This window comes from Triplophysa rosa, linkage group LG2, assembly GCF_024868665.1.
Source record: "Triplophysa rosa linkage group LG2, Trosa_1v2, whole genome shotgun sequence".
NCBI lineage: Eukaryota > Metazoa > Chordata > Actinopteri > Cypriniformes > Nemacheilidae > Triplophysa > Triplophysa rosa.
Window position 1 is genome coordinate 12473959 of NC_079891.1, and position 21992 is coordinate 12495950.

Here is a 21992-nt window from a genome sequence, read left to right on the forward strand (position 1 = left end):
TCAGTGCCATTGTTTTGCCTCAAGACGCAGACCAGTGATGTCAATGTCTTAATTTGGGCATAAATTGGGCAATTTAGGAATAGTCCTGGCTTAAGCTAGCCTTGTCTTTGAAACCGAGCCTATAGTTTTTAAGGGGAAATAATAGTGATTTATACATGCACATAGTTATATATTCATTTTAAACTGATCCTGATCACAGTAGGTTCAAAAGCAGAAAACACTTTTTTAAAAGGCAGATCTTCCACCATGAGGTGGGTCCTTGACTCATTTTTTAAAATAAAATTGAAATAACACACATTTCCTTAAATAAATTATGCCTTATATTCACTATGTATTTAAACATAAAACATGAACAGTGAAGGTACCCGAGAGCTATGGTGCAAATTAAAAATATAAATTACACTTTTATATTATGGCACAATAAATGTTTCATTTGACAAAACTTATTAATGCAAATAAATATACATAATAAATCCATCAGTTTGCTGTTCCTTAGCAGTCTGAAATTTACCCCTCAGTATAACTTTCTGAAATTCACAGGCTCGGTTTGCTAATAAGACATTCAAAATGTTTACTTGATTTGATGTACAGTAGATGTTGAGGTACGTAGGTATACAAATGTAGAATAATATGTTATTAATCATAAATGTATTACTAAATTGTAACAACTTTAGATATGAGTTTAGAAAGCATATGAAGCACAATACAATATACAATAAGTGAAAGGAAACAAACATTTCACAATTCAGCCATTAAAGCAACATTTATAACAACACAATGCAAAAAGGCAAGAATATGACACTCATCATTAAATCTATTCATGTTTCACAGTTGTAGTTAGACAAAGACCCTTTTCACAAACACCCAAACGTTTTTGTAAACACAGGAGGGGGTGATCTTGTTTACTTTAAACAATAATAGGGAAATACAAAGAAAGGATTTTTAGAAATCTTGGCCAACTGAAAAGTATGAACATGAAAAGTATGAGCATGTACAGCACTCAATACTTAGTTGGGGCTCCTTTTGCCTGAATTACTGCAGCAATGCGACGTAGCATGGAGTCGATCAGTCTGTGGCACTGCTCAGGTGTTATGAGAGCCCAGGTTGCTCTGATAGTGGCCTTCAGCTCTTCTGCATTGTTGGGTCTGGCATATCGCATCTTCCTCTTCACAATACCCCATAGATTTTCTATGGGGTTAAGGTCAGGCGAGTTTGCTGGCCAATTAAGAACAGGGATACCATGGTCCTTAAACCAGGTACTGGTAGCTTTGGCACTGTGTGCAGGTGCCAAGTCCTGTTGGAAAATGAAATCTGCATCTCCATAAAGTTGGTCAGCAGCAGGAACTAAGTTTGAGTGCTGTACATGCTCATACTTTTCATGTTCATACTTTTCAGTTGGCCAAGATTTCTAAAAATCCTTTCTTTGTATTTGTCTTAAGTAATATTCTAATTTTCTGAGACACTGAATTTGGGATTTTCATTAGTTGTCAGTTATAATCATCAAAATTAAAAGAAATAAACATTTGAAATATATCAGTATGTGTGTAATGAAAGAATATAATATACAAGTTTCACTTTTTGAATGGAATTAGTGAAATCAACTTTTTGATGATATTCTAATTATATGGCCAGTACCTGTATATCGTTTGGCTACAGTCAGACTATTCTGAATATTTGTTTAAATAGATCAAAGCGGTTCCACAAAAAGGTCTAAATGAGTAAGATGCCATAAAACTAATTCTATACATTAATGTAGCTTTGTGGCTCAGTGTTTAGAGCATGGCACTAGCAATGCCAAAGTCATCGTTTCGAGCCCAGGGGAATGCACATAGTCAGAAACAAAAATGTATAATACAATGCAATGTAAGTCGCTTTGGATAAAAGCGTCAGCCAAATGCGTAAATGTAAGAAGCTGTATTCAATGCTCAAACTATGTTTATACACCACTGTCATAATTGTCACAGACATCGGCTATTAAAGTGAATTAAGTTAATCTAAGACATACAGCTTGCGCGGCTTTTAAAACGTGCTGTGACCTTCTACACCAAGAGCGCAGTTGTTATTTTAGCAATGAAAACGAAGAAATAAACCGTTTAATCAACACAGTCCCCAATGCAGTGCAGGGGTTAACGCAACACCGGTAGAAAAACGTCACGTGTTCAATTCACTACTTCCGGTGAAGGGGTCTTACAAGACCCTTAAGCATCCCTGAATAGTGCCTGATTAAAAAATGAAAAAGTAAACTTGTTTTTTTTTAAGTGTACTTTATAATGTGTACATATATAAATGTAAATAGACTTAAGTGCTATTTATTATCTATTAGTATCTATTTGTCATTGTGAAAACGTTCTTGCCGCCATCTAAACCTACAGGCTGTCACTGGCAGCTAAGTACCAAGAGTCTTAGCGTGACCTCTACTGCAGTTGAAAACACAGACAGTGGAGCTGCGGGTAAATCATTTAACGATCAGTGGAGATGATAAGTTAGTCTTGCACGGGGTTTTAATTTGATTTGCGAACATAGTGCTCTCAAAAAACAGCAACGTAAAACAGGCTTATGTGCTCCGTGCCGCTGGATTTCTGACTAGGGGAACTCAAGAGTGTCAGCCGGCGTTGAGATATATCACTGCAGTGTAGCATCAGTATGGTGAGTATAATGCACTGTTTAGATTATCTTTTACTTAAATACTGTGTCATGTTTCATCGGTGGATACCAGCTATATGAGAACAGTTTTTTTTATTTGTTTGCTCTTTATGATGGCACACGATTTCAGCCATTCTGATGCCTGTGCTGATCTGTCTCTGCTTTACCTTTCAGAAATGAGTTGGCATTAACTCCCGCGGTTGTATATTCATTTATGATAATTTATAAAGGAAATAAAGATTGTTGCAGTTAATTCCATTTGTTGGGCTTTGCATATAAAAATCTGAAAAGATGATGGAAGGGGGTTGTGCCTCACCTGGTGCGGGTAACCTCCACTATAGTTCCTTTGACCTCAGAATGCCCTCTGTATGAAGGGCACCAAATACCTTTTGCTTATCTTAACTGCACAAAACTAAAAACTCAAGTTTTAATATGAAAATTATTAAAAAGTAGCTTTGGCCTTTTGCTAGCCTCAATTTCTAACTTGACACTGATGAATATAAAATATGAGCTATGAACTCTATTAAGGTTAAGATCCAGGAAACTTGTTCCATCAGTTCCTTATCAATATATATAACTCTATAAACTTTTTGTTCTTATCAGCTGTGTGGTTATATATTTAATATTTTAACTAATAATAACATTGTTAGGTTAATGGATGTCCGTTTCTGTTAGCACACTAGTATTTATGTTTGGGGGGTAGTGAAATTACAAGCACAAGCACCCATTACCAGGTCAGTCTCTTTCAGTCATCATTGTATATAATTACCTTTGCTTGTATTATGAATAAGTTCTCCATAAATGGCCTTCAGTGCTGATATGTCATTTAAAACAAATAAATAAATGCATAATAATAAATTCAGTTAGTCATCATGTTTCAGGACTAAGGGGCCATTTATACACAACGTTTTCAACTAAAAAAGCTTATGCTGTTTACACAACAACGCCATTTAGGGGGACTGAAAAGGCAAACTTTTGAAAATGGGTCTTGCTAGTGGACCTGGCTGGTAATTTTCAATGCCCCCCCTGAGAACTTGTTTGGTCCATGTGAGAATGTGAGACATAAGTGCCTCATGCTTCTTCAAACACCAACCTGTTATGGTTCTCCTTCTGACCTGTTATGATCCCCCACGAGCCCTTATACTGACAGATCTGACTTGCCCAGCAAGGGGGTACTATCTGTATCCAGTATTGTTCATGCCATGTTTTTTAGGAGAATGTCCAGGCTCTTTGGTATGTATCATAAGATGTGGCACTTTATGTAGAAATTGTCACTTTAATATCCTTTGACAGTTGAATGAGCATAAATGTTTGGTGCTCAATGTTAAGGAAACATTCCTTTCGCCATATACTTTCTGCTGGGGTCTAAATAAAAGGGGCCATTCCTGTTGACACAGACAAGTTTCATTTTTCCCGGTTTGGGTGAGACATGATGGCACATGCATGCTTAGTTTGCTACTTGCTGTTGCTAGTTTGTAGAGGAGGAGGTGCATTCTGATACTATACCATTTTATTGGGTATAGTATTATGTAAGATTTCTAAAAACCCATGTGTAACACTTTTTGTCTGTTTTCATGAAACTCATGAGCACTGGCCCCTGTTGACTTCAATTGTATGGACACAAAACCTACAGAGACATTACTCAAAAGTTCACAAATAAAGATAATGTAAACAATTTAAAATGAATATTGGTAAAAACCGATAACACAACACACAGATCAGTCATTAGCTTTATCAGGGTAAGTTTTGGATAGTCTTGTGTTTTTCAGTAATTCCCATGATAATGGTTTGAGAAAAAGTAAGAGAAAGCATTATTATGGTTTGGCATGTATTGCCACGTAGTGTTGTAGTGTTTCTGTAGCTTGAATGGTACAGATACAGAATTGCTTTAGCAGCACATAACAAAACTGTATCAGGAATTAAATCAACCATTTGGTGTACAGAAGCATCTGGCTGCTTTCATGTGTTTAGACAAGTGCATGAAAGTGCAATTGATTAAAATAAATAAATACAGTTTTTGACGTGTTTGTGGTTTACACAAAGTAAGCTATATGTAGCAAAACAATGCTAAAGAGCTCAATTTATGAGTGTGTTCGTGTAAATAAAATGCATATTTGTAAAGGTCATATTACCTTTGCACAAGCTGAAAGTATTGATTTCTCTTTGGCATGTGGACTGTTTGTAGATATGTTGAAAAAAATCCTGTTGAAAACACAGAGAAACATGAAGGTGCAGACTTAAATCCAGTAAGGAAATGTTTAAAATGGACTTAAAAATAGTGTAATGCAATGTTATTAATGTCCACTTTACAAAACTATCAAGTTATGTTGCAGGTGTTCATAGTGCTGTAAGGTTTAAAACAAAACTGTGAAGGACAATCTTTAGAAACAACCAAACCATTGTATACCACAATCATTACAAACTGGAAATGGATATAGGAATAAGTTATCCAAAAACAAATATTTTTTCTGACGTTATTTACTTACCGTTATGTTACTTGCTTTGTTACAAAAATATCTTTTGATTGGTGTACAACTTAAACTTTGCAAGTACCAAGAATAAAGAAAAATAATAAAGTATATTGATAATATAGTAAACAGTAAATAGTAAAATAATATTAAATAAAGAATAGTGGAGAATATTTACATTTAATCCTGTTTCTATGTCTTGAATTTAATTGCTCTAGAATATGATTTATGATTCCCTGAGTGACATGCAGACCGTGTTGCAATGTCAATTTCTTTTTTGTGTGTGTTTTGAAATGGCTACCTCAAAGTAGAATTTTGTGCGGATCAGCTATCATTTGAAAGCACCTCAACATCTCCTTAACCTAGGGGTAGGATAATGTGCCTTACATGCGTGGATGGTGAGAATGCCCATTGATGCCAGCAGTCTTCCCACGCTCGCTGGGATAGTTTGATGCTCCAGCAATTACGGAGTAGGGCTTGACTGAGGAAGCCAAGATCATTTGTAGAGGTTATCTCTGTTGAAGAGCCAAATGCAATGCCTTTCCAGTTCAAATTATTGTCTTTACCATTTCCAGACATTTTTAAATGTGATGAAATAAAATTAATTTCAATTAAAAAAAAAAAAAAACTCCCATACATGATTTACAAGGGTAAGTTTACAATAAGGGATAATTTGTTTTACAGTTTCACAGGGAATGTCAGTATGACGTCAACACATGTAAACAAAAAAGGAACATGCAATTTTATTTTTCAAACAAAGATAAGGATATAGAGGCAGAAGTTATGTACTGCAGTTTTAAATATGTATTTGCAAGAAAACTTCAGTTGTTTTGTACGGATCATTTTGAATAAAATAAAAGGATGCAGTGTTCATTTTGCAACATCGTCGACATGAGATGCGGGGAAGTTTGCAGTTCCAAATTTTGCTTGTTCAGTGATGTATTTATTACATTTATTTGTATGAATTATAGTTTGTACTAGACTGAATGTTCTTTATTCTTATTGGTGTGATCAGAAAGTGTTATAATATTTCACTGTTTCTCTTCAGGGTGTGATCAGTGTGCAGCTGGTGGTTACCATGGTAATGGCCAGCGTGATTCAGAAGATCATACCCCACTATTCCTTTGCACGATGGCTCCTCTGCAGTGGCAGGTAATGAGGAAGTACAGCCCACTGTGCCATTCTGTCATCCCTCTCAATGGTCAAACTACATTTTAAAAGGCAGCCTTAACAGCACAAACCACTAAATCTGCTCCACTTTGCAAATGCATTCTGTGTTTTATTGTTTATATTAAGAGCCCATCAAAAATGCATCATTATGGAGCATCAGTGAGACCAAAGGGTATCATCAAAAAGCGCTCCGTCCCAAGTGAGCCGCTAACGAAACTATAAGCCACGCTTATTTCCCCCTTAATTAGCGCCATGTGTGTTTAGAGTAAACAGCTCTTCCAAGTGTGGTCAATAATTAATCTGTGCTTGTTTTTGGCTGTAAAAAATAGTTTGGGAAAACTCTGGCATGAGTGCAGGGCTTGATATGTTGCCCAGGAGACTTTTATTATTAAGTTTTCATTAGTAAGTAAACATGAAGCAGAAGAACTTGAAGCAGCACAGCCGCACAGGGTACACGTATGCCCCCAAAAGTTTAAATCAACAATGCTAACAGGGTCAGAAATTAGTTAGCGTACCCTCAAAATGTTTTAACCGGAATCAAATTCAATCTGAAAAGTTTATATCCAACACTAATGCTGACCAACATATTTTTGATTATTTTTATTTTAAGTATGTTATATTTGTCTGTAAGAGTAATTTTTATTGCAAAGGTGGAATATACTTCTCTTTGTCTTTGTTAGTCTGCATTGGTACCAGCACCCTACAGATGATGAATTGAGAACTCTGGCTGGAAAACAGCAGAAAGGTGGCAAGAACAAAAAAGACAGGTACAATATGACATAATTGTGGCATTTCTTTAGATTTGACTTACATTTGAAGAACATTTGCGGCTACAACAAAGATCAAGCAGCTTTGTTGCTCATACGCCGCTGTGGATGAAAGCTGTGGACTATGCATACAATGCTAATTCTCTCTGAAAAGCCTGTGTCTAGCAGCTTAGTTTTGATCGTCAGCTCTATTATACCTACCTCCTGTTCACAGACAAAAGCCCATTTTTGCTCTGCAGGGAGCTCTTGAGCCATTTTGTCAGGCAGGTATGCTGAGATCCAGTGCAGAAACTACGATGCCCACAGTGCTTTTATGCTGAATACTATTGTGGACACTGACCTGTGTAAACAACAGCGGGCCCAGGGGAGAGGTCCAAGAATCTCGAGTTCAGCTGGCTTGGAGCCACCGGGCAGAAAGCTTGCAGACTAGACCAGTTCACTCCGAGACCTGTGCCCCTTTCCAATATCACACAGCTCTCAGCAGACCCTGACATTCATTTCTGCATTCTTTGTCATGCAGACAGCATTAGAGATGGCTGGAAATATGTTTGATTTGAACATTGGATGGATTTAGCCCTTTTTCAAGAGCAAAGAAGGCTCCTTTAATCCTCAGTAAAATGTGCAAACTCCAGTGCTTGGTTTCCAATAGAAACAGATCCGACAGCTGGGGCTAGGCTAGTCTCTGTCTGAACAAAAAAATCTCCATTTCATTAGAACATAGTTGCAGATCGCACACATTTATATCCGCTTGTAATTTCTAAGAATTTAAATAAATAGTTAACTTTGCATAAAGAACATTGTGTATAATTGGTGGCCAGCGAAATGGTTTAGCACAAGGGGGCAAAACAGATTTTTTTTGTCATATTAAAGTATGACTAATTATGTTCTCTTTAAATTATATGATACAATAGTCATACAAAGTAGTTAATAATTCCTATGTTATCACGTTATGGCAACTCTGTGTTGGTTACAGGTTTTGTTAAAGTGGCCGTATCTCAGACAGTTTCTGCATATCTCATGTTAATCTTGAGTACTTACAGAATAGTATCACACCCTTCAAATATCCGTAGAGTCTTTAGTTTGATCACATTTATAAAAGACAGATACAGCTGTCTGATTATTTCCGAAAACATACGACGCGTGTGGGGGGAGGGGTAGGCGGAACTAAAGCATGTGCCATTGCCAACAAAACACAGACATCAGTTTCACTTACCGCGTGCGGTTAATGTCCGGCATCTTTTAGCGCTGGGACCGCTCCATCTATCAGTTTCAAACGATCTCCAAATCCAGTGTTATATCCACCGTTTATTTAACATTCATCACCGAAATGCAGTGAACAAACAAACACAGCTGAACTTCGCAAACGTAGTGCTCTCTCTCTCCTGCACACAAGTGAAAGTGACGTGTGCGCGTGCTTTTTCTCCCGCTCTCCTTGGTTGACGCGTGCCGCATGCTTTTCTGGGAGAATTGTCCAATAAGGCAGCGGTTCTCAATCCTGGTCCTCGCGGACCCCCGCTCTGCATATGTTGTATGATTCTCCTACCGCTTCGGAGGTTTGTTCAATATGCCCGTAAGAGCCCTGCGAAGTAAACATCACTAGATATTCTGCCATAATTCCAGTTCAAAATGGGCGTATATGTTCCATCCAAAGGGCACTAAGCATGACTACGCAAATCTCAAGATTACGGTTAAATAACCCTTCAAACTTCCGTAGTAGGTTTTGTCTGTGTGAGGATGCTGTGTTCATGTTCTTAAATTAATTTCAGCCGATTTCCTGTGTGCAGTGAGTAGAGAGCAATGAACACTGGTCAGGGAGCACGTCAATCGGAACGATTCATTCATTGAGCTCTCTTCTAACGAGCTGGCGATTTAAATCAGGTGTGTTAAACAAGAGAGAAACACAAAATATGCAGAGCGGGGGTCCGCGAGGACCAGGATTGAGAACCGCTGCAATAAGGGACTAAGAAAAGTTGTTACGAAACAGATTTTCATGTTCGAAATTTTTTTACGAATGCTGGGGGAGTCTATCGAGCACAGAAATACTACGTCCAACTCGTTTTTTGACAAGTTGACCATGTCAAGCATGAGAAGACAACACGTTTAGCATTGTAAAGAAGTCAGAATGCATGAAACCCCATTGCACGGCCGCTTTAAACGGATCATTCACCCAAAAGTAAAAGTTCTGTAGTCATTTACTACATTTTGTGATTTCAAACCTGTATGACTTTTTTCTTTTTTTCTTCTGTAGAACAAAAAAGAAGATATTTTAAAGAATGTTGGTAACTGCACAACATTCACCTCTATTGTATGAACACAAGGGTACCAGCTTCTTCAAAAAATCTTCTTTTGTGTTCTGCAGAAGAAAGTCCCACAGGTTTGAAATGACAAGAGGGTGAGTAAATAGTGACAGAATTTACATGTTGGTAAAAGAAAATTCACATTTTAAACATGATTCACACCGGGTAGTTCGCCCAGGGGAAAAAATGAAAATTCTTTCATCATTTACTCAACCTCATGTCATTCCGAACCTGTATAACTTGTTGTCTTCTGCAGAGCACAATAGAAGAAATTTGGAAGAATTTTGGTGCCAAACAACATTGGGACTCCATTGACTTCTATTGTATCGACATAAAACCACTAATACAGTGGTCACCAACCCTGTTCCTGGAGATCGACTGTCCTGCAGACTGCAGCTCCAACCCTGCTTCAGCACACCTGTCTGTAATTATCAAGCAAACCTGAACAACTTGACTAGATAGTTCAGGTGTGTTTGATTGGGGTTAGAGCTGAAATCTTCAGAACGGTCGATCTCCAGGAGCAGGGTTGGTGACCACTGCACTAATACATTTCTCAATTTTTTTTGTGTTCCACAGAAGAACGAGTCATATACCGGTTTTGATCCGAATGAGGGTGAATATATTATGATATACTTTTATTTTGGGGTGAACTATCCCTTTAAATCCCACGGAAACCTCAGCATCCTCTGAAGCAGTTGATAGGAAAAGTAGGATATCTGCTGATATGTAGTAATACCTAGCAAGGTAGTTCTATTAGGCCAGTCCTGTAAGAGCATCATTTTTTAGCATATTCTTTCATTTTAGAAAACAAATGCTTCTTTTATCTCTTGCTTCTCAGGAAGTACAATGGGCACTTAGAGAACAAGCCGTTGACTATCCCTAAAGACATCGAACTTCAGCTGGAGACCAAGTGCATTGCTGAAGTGGATACTCTGGGTAACTCAGCTGTTTTACAATACCAAGCTTAATCTACCATTTAACCTTAAGAAAAAAAAATTCAGCAGGCTGCTTTGTGAAGATTCTGTGTGTGTCTCTTTATGTCCAGCGCTGCACTACTTCCCTGAGTTCCAGTGGTTGGTGGACTTCACGGTGGCAGCCACAGTGGTGTATCTCATCACTGAGCTGTACTTCTGTGTGGCTGAGCCCAGTGGGGAGATGAACATTAGTGTGGTGTGGAGCCTGCTGGTCTTGGCCTTTGTCATGTATCCTTCTTGAGCTTGAGCTACTGAGATGGTTCTCTTTTCCTTTCATGTTGTGGGTGGCTTTCATTCATTTACAAGCAATAGTGATTGTGAAGTTCTGTGCTTTGAGATATCATTTGTGTCCACACAATGCGAGTTACCCACCCTGGTTTAATACTAGGTTGGGGTGTATTTAAAGGGCCAGTGCCATTACCCGTTAAAGGGATACTCCACCCAAAAATGAAAATTCTGTCATCATTTATTCACCCTCAAGTTGTTCCAAACCTGTATAAATTTTTTGGTCTGATGAACACAAAGAAAGATATTTGGAAAGATGTTAGCAACTGACATTTCTGGAAAAATCATTGACTACCATTGTAGGAAAAAAATGTATATCGTGCTTTTTTTTGTTCTGTTGAACAAAAATGTGATTTTGAAGAATTTGGGAAAGCAAACAGTTCTAGGGCACCTTTGACTTCCATTTAAATTTTTCCTACTTTGGTAGTCAATGATGTCTTAGAAATGTCAGTTGCTAACATTTTTCCAATATGTTTCTTTGTGTTCAACAGAACAAAGAAATGTATACAGGTTTGGCTCAACATTGGGGTGAATAATTCATGACAGAATTTTCATTTTTGGGCGGAGTATCCCTTTAATAATCTATTTCACATTAATATTAATTAAGAAGTGCTTTGACTTCCAAGAGCACCATATAGACCAAAATGTTGACCATGGTGCAAGACGTATAAAACAATCATCCAGAAGCACTTCCTGCTTCACTTCTAAGTGTTCTGTTGGTTGTATTTTATATTTTAATCTATCATTTGTTTAGTGAACATGAAATAAAACATGAAGTGCTTCAGGACCACTGTTGTTTACATCTTACAAAATGGTCTTAAAGGTAGCCTTTTTGTTATTTTATCAGAGCCATAAGTATTTTATTTCAGAACGTTTCCATAGTCACAATATGTTAAAACAGCTTTTGTAAAAGACAGCCCTTGTCAAGAAGCTCCATTTTCACAGTCTCAGCAGGGACTGTCTAGCCATGAGTGATGAAAGCTGCACCTGTTGCCTTCTACCTGCTACTTTCGCCTTCTAGTGCCTCACCAAATCACACACATTAACCCCGGGACAGTCCACAAAGATCAATCTCCCTGCGCTAGTCACTGCCCTTCACCTACCTCAGCCTGCCACCGAAGATTGGACGCCCAATTTTCATGGCCCACTAGACTGATTTGCCTGGGAAAAGGAGAGGAAGGAAGGGAAGGCTGGTGGGTGATGAAGATGATGATGATGATGATAGGTCTATATGTGTGCAAATGGCTGGATGTGAACAGGAAGGAGCCATTTTTCCTGATCTCAGTGGAGAGTGTGGTGGGGAAAATGGCCTTGTCAAAGTGATGGTCACTGAAACATTTCCTCAGATGGCCACCTGCTTGCCAGGCGAATTTGCGCAATGTAGCTACAAGTTGAATGATTGACCTTAGACCAGCATAAACAACGCAGACACATATGCCTGTAGGCAAGAAAGATGGGGAATTTTTTTCATTGTTTGTTTTTGTTTTGTAATTTGTTGTTTTACTTAAGTAACTAGATCGGGCACTATTTGAAGGGGTGATTTCACAAATGCGCTGCTTTGCAAGTCTAAGGTGTGTCTTAGTCAGGGTGGATGGCACAAACAAGGCCTTTAATACCATACATTTAATCTAAATTTTACAACCCAACTTTTTGATAAGTGTTTTTGCTAAATGTTTTCCTCAGCTTCTGCTTCTCTCAGGAAGATCCTTTTCTCCCTCACGGCTCACTACTTCAGACTAGAGGAGGGTGGTGAGCGTTCCCTCTGCATCACGTTTGCCTTCTTCTTCTTTGTTAAAGCCATGGCTATTCTTATAGTCACTGAGAACTACCTGGAATTTGGCCTTGAGACAGGTACAGTATCAAGTTGTTTCATATACATGATTTCTCTTTTGTATTAGAAAGTTATGCATACATTCACATTATAGGAAAAGGTTGACAGGGTCCAAATTTAACATGCCAATGGCTGATGTATTTTTACTAGTGCTGTCAATCGATTAAAAAAAATTAATCTGATTAATCACACATTTTCTGTGATTAATCACGATTAATCACACATGACACTAATATTTTAAAATATACTTTTACATTTTAATAATTTCACATTTAATCTTCAAATTGATGTAGAAACAACATATTTCTTGAACAGCGTCATTTTATGAATGAAAGAAAACATTTTGGTATTAGTACTGTAACTGTTGTCTCTATTAAATTGATTATTTTAACATTAATTATAGCCATTCAACAATATAATTGAGAGCTATCATGAAATATACAGAAATTGAAGGAAGTTCTCAAACACTTTACAGTCTTTAATGCTAAATTATCAATTAAATGCAGAAGAATTCTCATTAAAGCTACAAAATCACATTGATTTCTTCTTTTATTTTGTTCTTTGATTAACGTTAGTGACAGGAGTCACAGCAGCACGTTTAAGAACGTGGCCCCTTTAAGAGCTATCTCAGTACGCATATCTGACCATCACCGCACTCCCATTTTCACAACTCTTTGCATTCATTTAAGATTTTATTTTACACTTTAAAGTCTTGCTTAAGAAAATGCTAGACAAAATGGGCTTTCTGACATAATCTTGTGTGGTTTTATCCATTCAAGCACGAAAGAGAACTTAACACGGATGCGCTGTCTGACAGAGATTCACCGACGCGGCCTTCAGCCCATGACTGTTTACACCAGACTGGACCTCGCGTTGCGTTTTGCCGCGTTCCACAGTTTAGAAGCTGTCTATCTTCATTGAACGCGTCAAAGCAACTGTTTAAAATCGCGCTTAAGTGGTTTAAAAGCCTGTACACGAATAAGAGCGTGATTACATAATGTAACGTTAGACAAAGAATGTCAAAACAAACGGATGCTGCGTTAATTTGAAAAAATTAATCGCATGCGTTAACGGGTTAACTTGACAGCCCTAATTTTTACATACCATGAATTTGTATTTTGCATCATTTCATTCAAAATCTGTATACCATATAACAAAAGAATTGTTCAGCTTTGTTTCCTTGCATATTTGAAAACGTGATAGAATAGCTACTAGATTCTCAGTGAATTGTCATTCGAATATAATTGTGTTTTGATATAATTTCACCTTCTAGACCAAATTTATGTCGCTAGAGAATGTTCGAATAATGCGTCTTACATTGTACTAGATTTTGTTGACCAATCTGTGAGAATTCCTATAAATCCAAAAATTGTTCTATAACCCAGTAAGGGTTTTTTCTTTTATTCTGGATGTAACTTTTATTCCGTTCATTCTTGTATTGATTTATATGCTTGTAAATTTTGTTTAAGTGCTTTAATCTTCCTTTTTCTCCATTGATAGGTTTTGCAAATTTTTCCGAAAGTGCTGTGCAGTTTCTGGAGAACCAGGGCCTTGAGTCCCAGTGAGTAGTATTACCACCACTACGCTGTCTGTGTGTGTGTACATAAAGTATACCGTGTCTCTGTGCCTTCAGATTAAGCCATGTATGTGATGGTTTGTATTTCCCAGTTGTGAACAGTCCTTGCTCTTTTCCTCCATCACCACAGGGGCCCCATATCCAAACTGACCTTTAAGCTGATCCTGGCACTGCTCTGCTCTCTCATTGGAGCCTTTCTCACCTTCCCTGGTCTGCGATTGGCCCAGATGCATATTGATGCCCTCACGCTCAACAACTGCAAAGTCACACAGTAAATGACCAAAAAAACAGTTTTCTGATCTTTTGTTACTAATATTTAAATTGACCAATGACAGTTTGTTATAATCTGTATAGAGTACCAGTGTGTAAATATAACCTCAGCAGGTTTGCAGATAAGTATTATAGCAGATGGGCTCTAGGGTGCTGTGCTTCAAAAGAGGGGTTAGGCACCACACATCTCACCTAGCTAATCCACATCAGTGTGGCCAACTCTGCATACCTGCTTTAAATACATTATGGTGCTTGCAGTTAGATCTATCTTAGCATTGGATTACATTTGATCATGCCTGTGATGTATTTAGTGCAGTGACGTATCGTATTAGTTAATGTTTTTCAATCTGCTGATATTTGTACGTATTGTATCTGTTTATCCTTTAGGACTTTGCTGCATATCAATTTCCTGGCTCCCTTAATAATGGTACTGTTATGGGTGAAGCCCATAACCAAGGATTACATGACAAATCCCACATTTGGGAAAGATGGTGTGCCTTTGTGAGTATCTCATTATCCATTACTTCTACATTTACTTGGAATTGTTGTAACCAATTAAGAGCTAGTTTTAGAATGCTGTTTAAATCATGTACCATGGTATTACTTTTTTATTTTTACCATGGTAGTAAATGCCATTTCATGTGACCATAGTTATCATATGTATTTTGACCTTTTAGTCATGCTTAAAAATACGTGAATGCCATTCCATAACACATACAAGATATTAATGTGCAATATATTTGGAAGAATTCTTTCATGTATAGTATATAAGGTGTTGGTTTATTTTCAGATTTAGACACTATTGGGCGGTTTCCCGGACAGGGCATAAGCCTAGTCCTAGACTAACTTTCTTGATCGAAAAACAACTTGCACTGACATCTTAAAACATATCTGTGCAATTGTTTTATCTCAAGATGCACACAGTAATGTTTTCATGTCAAGTATTTTTTTAAAACAACTTAAAGGAGAGGTGCCACAGTGTTTAATGCATTCTGACTTCAAAAAGTTAAGCGTGCTGGCTTCTCATGCTTGACATGGTCAACTTATCAAAAAACGTGTTGGATGTATGATGTAGTATTTCTGTGCTCGATACACTCCCCCAGCGTTCGAATAGGTTTCGGAAAGTTTTTTCCGAACATGAAATTCCCTTCTCCTGGAAAAACGAGATGAAAGACAGTGGGAGAAGGAGCATGCGCACACGGCAACCAGCTGAAGCAAGAGAGAGGGAGAGCACTGTGTTTCGCGAAGTTCAGCTGTGTTTGTTTGTTCACTCCATTTCGGTGAGGAATGTTATATAAACGGTGAATATAACGCTGGATTTGGAGATTGTTTGAAACTGATAGATGGAGCGGTCCCAGCGCTAAAAGATGCCAGTCATGAACCGCACACGGTAAGTGAAACTGAGTCATATGTCTGTGTTTTGTTGGCAATTGGTATCATATTGGTAACATGCGTAAGTCGCACAACACAAACTTTTTTTTGTTTCGGAAATAATCGTACAGTTGTATCTGTCTGTTATAAATGTGATCAAACTAAAGACAATACAAAGAATGCAATACTACTCTATAGGTACTCAAGATTAATATGAGATTGGCAGATAGTGGGGCTATAACAGCCGTAGCCAACGGGTTGGCGCGTTGGCGGTAATGTGTTGTAATGTCATGCTATACGGGACCGGGGGCACTGAGCATGCATTAACGGTGTGGGCAGTCATGGCCTAATGGTTAGGTAGTCGGACTTGTGACCAGAAGGTTACCGGTTCGATTCTCAGGGCCGGCGGGTAACGTTTGAGGTTGCAGTGAGCTGCAGTGATAGCTGCCCACTGCTCCGGGAGTATGTGTGTTCACGACTTGCAGTGTGTGAGTTCACTACTCACTGGACGGGTTAAATGCAGAGGTCGCCATAGCTGACAAATAGGTCATTTTCAGAGGACAGGTCCAGTGCAGGATAATCAAGAACTGGCCAGCGGTGCGGAAAGAAGCCAATGGCTGTGGTTGAGGCGGATGGACACAGCATGTGCTGCCAGGTGACCTTTTAACAATGCGAACACACCCAGGTCAGATCAACCTTGGCTGAGGGTGTCTTGTGATAAAGGGCCGAAACACTCAATGAGGCTGAGGTGCACAACTGACGATGTGTCCCATTGATGGGAACCATACAAAGCGCATTATCAGCAGCACCTCACCAAAAGGCATCTTTCACCCAGGATAATGGATGTGATGAAAGTCAGATCGGACTCATGAGATGTCTCTCTGATAATAGCAAGGAAAGGTAAGTATGTTATGTATTTATATAATCATTTATCTCCCAAACACAGAGGATACCTACCCAACAAACCCAGTGAAACCTCAGACCTCCTTTCCTCTATTCATATTCTTTACTGCTTCCCCCTCTCATGCATAAGGTGTGGGAAATGTCCTATTGGGCAATTCAACTGTGCTGAAATAGTGGGATAATAACACCTAGTCCTATACAGCGACTATCCTAATTTAACTAAGGCCTAGTCCTGGTTTAAGATAATCCTTGTCCGAGAAACCGCTCCTATGTCATGGGTCGCTACAAATATGTTGCACTATGTTGGTAGTGGTTTTTCCTTTTACTAAGTGTTTCTCTTATTCTTGCGCTTTCAGAATGTCTGAGAAGACGTACGACACACTGCGTCTCTGGGTGATCTTACTTCTGTGTGTGCTTAGACTAGCCATGATGCGGCACCATCTCCAGGCCTACCTCAACCTGGCCCAGAAGGCCATCCTGCAAATGAAGAAGGAAGCAGGACGGATTAGTACAGTTGACCTCCAAAAGATGGTGTGTTTAGTCCTTTCGCTGTCCTGCAATTTAGACACGAGATTAGAAAACCGGCTTATATTTAGACTGGTCATTAATTACATTAAAAGAGTTTCCCGATGCTAATGATATACATTTGACTTATTGTCATGCTTCGTCATCTTATTTTGCCCGATATGATGATTAGTACGTTAAGTACTCTGCCTTTAATATCATGGCAAGGTCGTTCATATGTGTCGTATGATACTGGTTAAAAATGCACTCTTGTGGCGTATAATCCAGGGGCCTACATTACTGTCGACATTCCTCAAAGGTAGAAATATGTCGGTACGAAAAAGGACCGCATACTTTTGTTGCCCTCAAAGCTCCAAAATGAGGAGGCTATTTGAGTTTAGTGGAGCGCAAGGATCAAAACCCACAGCCGGAGCTGAGGAAAAGAGCCATTTGATGTTCCAAGCCATAAGTGAGACTCGCAAATGGCCGTAGAGTCACAGGGGTGTCTGGTCTTACATCTGCTGCAGAATCATACAGTGAGGGAAATAAGTATTTGATCCCCTGCTGATTTTGTAAGTTTGCCTACTTACAAACAAATGAAGGGTCTATCATTTTTATGGTGGGTTTATTTTAACTGATAGACACAGAATATTTAAAAAAAATCAGGGGAAAAAAATGTTATATAAAGGTTATAAATTGATTTGCATTTCAGTCAGTGAAATAAGTATTTGATCCCCAAGCAAAACATAACTTTGTACTTTGTGGAGAAACCCTTGTTGGCAAGCACAGAGGTCAGACATTTCTGATAGTTGGTCACCAGGTTTGCACATTTGTCCGGATACATTTAGTCCACTCCTCTGTCAATCTTTAAGGTTTCTTGGCTGTCGCTCAGCAAATTGGAGTTTTAGCCTCCTTCACATAGGTTCTATAGGACTAGGGTCTAGAGACTGGCTAGGACATTTAATGTGCTTCTCCTTAAGCCACTTTTTGGTTGTCTTGGCAATATGTTTTGCGTCTTTGTCATGTTAAAGGCTCATCCATGACCCATCTTCAGTGACCTAGTTAAGGGGAGGAGGTTCTCGTCCAAGATTTTACGGTACATGGGCCCGTCCCTCAGCCCCTCAATGCGGTGAAGTCATCCTGTATACCTGTAGCAGAGAAAAAGCCCTAAAGCAGAATGTTTCCAACACTGTGCTTCTCTGTAGACATGATGTTCTTGGGCTCATAGTCAGCATTTCTCTCCCTCCAAACACAGGAGTCCATTTTGGTCTCACAGCAGTGCCAGCACTTTCGCCAAAGCCTTTTCTGAATCATTTTTATGTTCATTGTCAAACTTAAGACGAACCAGGCGGGCCTTCTTGGGCAGGAGGACCTTGCGGGTGCTTCAGGATTTCAGTCTACTGTGGCATAGCGTGTTACCAATGTGTTACCAATGTTTTGCTTGCTAACTGTGTTCCCAACTGTCTTGAAATCATTAACAGGCTTCTTCCGTGTAGTTCTGGGCTGATCTTTAACATTTCTCATGATCATCTTTACCCCATTGGGGAAATATTGCAGGGAGCTCCAGAACAAGGGCATTTGATAGTTATTTTGTATATCTTCTATTTCCAAATAATCACACCAACAGTTGTCTCCTTCTCACCAAGCTTCTGTCTGTAGCCTATGCAAGGTTTGTGCAGGTCTCCAATCTTGTCGCTGACATCCTTTAAAACCTATTTGGTCTGGACCATGGTGGTGGAGAGGTTGAACTGGAAGATACAGATTCTGTTGGCAGGCATCTTTTATATACATAACAAGCTGATTTAGGAGTACTTTCTTAAAGTGACAGGACTAATCTGTGGTCCATATAGGCACATAACCAATCTGTGGAGCCAGAATTCTTGCTAGTTGGTAGGGGATCAAATACTTATTTCACTGATCAAATACTTATTTCAACTGTCTATCAGTTAAAATAAACCCACCATAAAAATTATAGACCCTTCCTTTGTTTGTAAGTAGGCAAACTTACAAAATCAGCAGGGGATCAAATACTTATTTCCCTCACTGTATGCTCACTGCCTCCCTCTGTACTTAAGCTCCCAGTGAGAGTTTCAGAAAGTCCGTTTGATGAGCTCTTCTCTTGCGAAGCAGCTTGTTTTGAAGTAAATTTGCCTAAATGTTTTAACTGCAAATTTGTTTTGCCACACAGGTCGCCCGAGTCTTTTACTACCTGTGCGTGATCGCGCTACAGTACGTTGCACCTCTGGTTCTGCTTTTACATACTACCTTGCTGCTAAAGACATTGGGTGAGTGTATTAAAGTCTTCTCGACACATTCACGCTAAAATAACTACAATCGTCCCTGTAGGTGCTTGAATTTTTCTTGAACAGTTGTTGTTACCCCTAGGTGGATATTCGTGGGTGATTTACCCTGAAGAAAGTTTGCCCTGTCTACCAAATGAAGACTTAAACCCCGCTCAGGTGGGGCAGGGAGAGATGCAGGCCTCTCAAGCTGTGGCCCAGTTATCGGTTGCTCTAGGGGGGCTGAGGACTGTGTTCACCCCCTTGCTTTTTAGAGGGATCCTGTCGTTTTTCACTTGGTGGATTGCCGCCTGCCTGTTCTCCACCTCTCTCTTTGGCCTCTTCTACCACCAGTATCTGATGGCAGCGTAGCATTGGGATGGTGTGGCACACCCAAGGGCCCAGGCTCCTCCTGCTGAACTGTGCAGCACAAGCCTCTGGAACATTCCCCTTTTGTGTAACCATATCATCAGAGTTCTTTTCTGATGGGCTTCCTCCATGGACTTTCACTTTTTTGAGGACAAATTAGTTCAACCTGACAAACACAAACTGGACAATAGGAATAATTAAGTGATTTTATGGTGGGTGGTTGCCTTGAACAAGTTTGAAAGGTTTCTGAGAGAGCTCTGGATGTTGACTCTTGATCTTGGCTATAACGTATTTTATTTTTTAGAGTTTAAAATTGTTGACTTTCAGAAAGGAAGGGATTTAATAGGTTTTTATTACGTTGTTTTAACTTGTGCAAAGTAAAAACTTGGCTCTGATGTAGGGGGTATCTCACTGCTGATATGTGAATAGGAAACAGTATTTCAATCAAGCATTAGTGTAAGGGAAATGAATGGAGAGGTGTTTTAAAGATGTATTTATTTGTCCATTTAAGACAGACTGAAGCCAGCCTTCTCACTAGGAGTATTTAGTTTGACTGTAAAAGACTGAGAGCTAATTTAAGTGTGTGCGCGTGCGTGTATGAGTGAGTGATGGTTCGTTCATTGTCAGCATCAGTGCCTGCAGGCTCCAAGTGACCCCTGCTGCTTGTGTGTATAAATCTAAAAGGGCATTTTGATCAAGCATAAAAGCTCACTCAAAAAAATGTCTGAAGCAGTAGCCTATGCTCTTCTGATACTCTTCCCTGTCATTTAACCAGGTCAAATATTTCACTTTGAATTTTGGGTCCATCAGACAGATCCTGTAAGCACCCTCCATGTTTCTGTGTGGAGTGTATTGATTTTCACAATAGATTGAGGAATAGGATTGTTTCATGTGAAGGTGCCAATGAAGCTTGTATTCCCTGATGAATACATGTAATACTTCCCGCTGTAAATCAGAGGCGCAAAGGCACCGAGTATACAAGCCAAAGCAGAACAAGGGGCTTGATCAAAAAAGGAAAGATTTGTGTGTTTTAATAAGGTCCAGTTTAATATCGTCATATTTTGGCACTGTAGTTACAAACAGCAGAGTCATATTTGAAGGTTTCTTTTTTTTTTTTTGCTGTTGCGTTTATTTGTTAGTCTTTATCGAGTCCTGCTGTAAAAGTCTTATTCTCGCTGTTCATATTCTGAAATTTTAGAGGATGTGCAGACAATGAATGTATTGATCCTGCCTGATTTGCAAGTCACATTTACTACACTTGGGGCCACAAAAAAGCCTAATATGACATAACCTTTGCTTTCGAAAGATAACCATTACACTACAGTATATATATTTTTGGGTAATGTGGACATTTATATTGTCATTTATAACTGCACATCTTGCAATCAGTTCTTGTTAATATTACTTGGCAGTACGATTTCAGTTTTCCAGCTTCTCACTTTGATTCTCAGTCTATGATACCTGATTGATAGCTGTAAACATTTACAACCTTTAATAATTGTCACCTTGGGCATTTCAGTTTTACATATGGTTTTCTCTTTTGCCTTATTTTGATTTTTTCCCTCTTATTAAAAATCTAAACTAGTGACCAATAACTTTGTTAATCTTACTAAATATATGCCCCCTTTATACGGTATTTTCAACAAACATGTGTAACCCTAATGCCAAATAACAGTATATTAGGCTCAGAACTGATTTATGTTAAACTGTTGAGACATTCGACAAATCATTTTTTTTTAATTGTCAGTATTCCTGTAGGGAAGTAACTGGGATGTTGTTTTAAAATCAGTGATCTTATTTGTTTGTCTTATTTTAATGTATTTTACATACTTATGATCTTTATTTATTATTTCACAGTTTGTTTAATAAATGATTGTCAAGAAAACCATGTTTTACTTTTTGTGTTTACTGTTTGTGGGTTTTCTTCTATTTCTCATTCATTTAATTCTTGAACTCAAATACAATTTAGAATTACAGTAAGTCTTCTGAAGTGGTGAATAGAAGTGACTTGCGCGGTACTGCTGGAGTAAATGAATTGTCCAGATCTCGAACAGTAAATAGGCCTAGACCATGTGATGCTGCAGTAATGTTGATCTGAGTGCTATTGTTAATATGAAATAAAACCCGGGCCTTTAGTTGCCACTCTTGGATCAATGAGACAAATTCCAAAACAAACAGCCAAAATGGCTCTTTTCTTTTCCCTAGACTCCATTCACTCAGTCTATTTTATCTGAGGCCCCCCCACAACAGCTCTGTTGAGCCTTGTCGTACCTAATGCACGAATT

At 38.7% G+C, this 21992-nt stretch overlaps 1 protein-coding gene across 2 annotated transcripts; it reads left to right on the forward strand.

Annotated features, from left to right (window-relative positions):
- The first annotated feature begins 2384 nt into the window (after positions 1-2384).
- Positions 2385-21592, forward strand: tmem161b (transmembrane protein 161B). 2 transcript variants are annotated; one of them, XM_057355985.1, is made up of 12 exons: positions 2385-2646; positions 6160-6263; positions 6962-7048; positions 10184-10281; positions 10391-10547; positions 12304-12455; positions 13936-13996; positions 14142-14282; positions 14669-14782; positions 16912-17086; positions 19248-19344; positions 19445-21592. In XM_057355985.1, exons 1-12 carry the CDS (start codon positions 2644-2646, stop codon positions 19708-19710), a joined length of 1455 nt encoding a protein of 484 aa, XP_057211968.1. In that variant the 5' UTR covers positions 2385-2643; the 3' UTR covers positions 19711-21592. The 2 variants fall into 2 exon arrangements, with proteins under 2 accessions (XP_057211968.1, XP_057211976.1); XM_057355993.1 differs by lacking the exons at positions 2385-2646; positions 6160-6263 and adding an exon at positions 9297-9440.
- The last annotated feature ends 400 nt before the right edge of the window (positions 21593-21992 follow it).

Coding starts and splice junctions, on each gene's coding strand:
- tmem161b (XM_057355985.1), top strand. Junction 10,282..10,390: donor TGCTGAAGTGGATACTCTGG/GTAACTCAGCTG, acceptor CTTTATGTCCAG/CGCTGCACTACTTCCCTGAG. Junction 14,783..16,911: donor GGGAAAGATGGTGTGCCTTT/GTGAGTATCTCA, acceptor TTGCGCTTTCAG/AATGTCTGAGAAGACGTACG.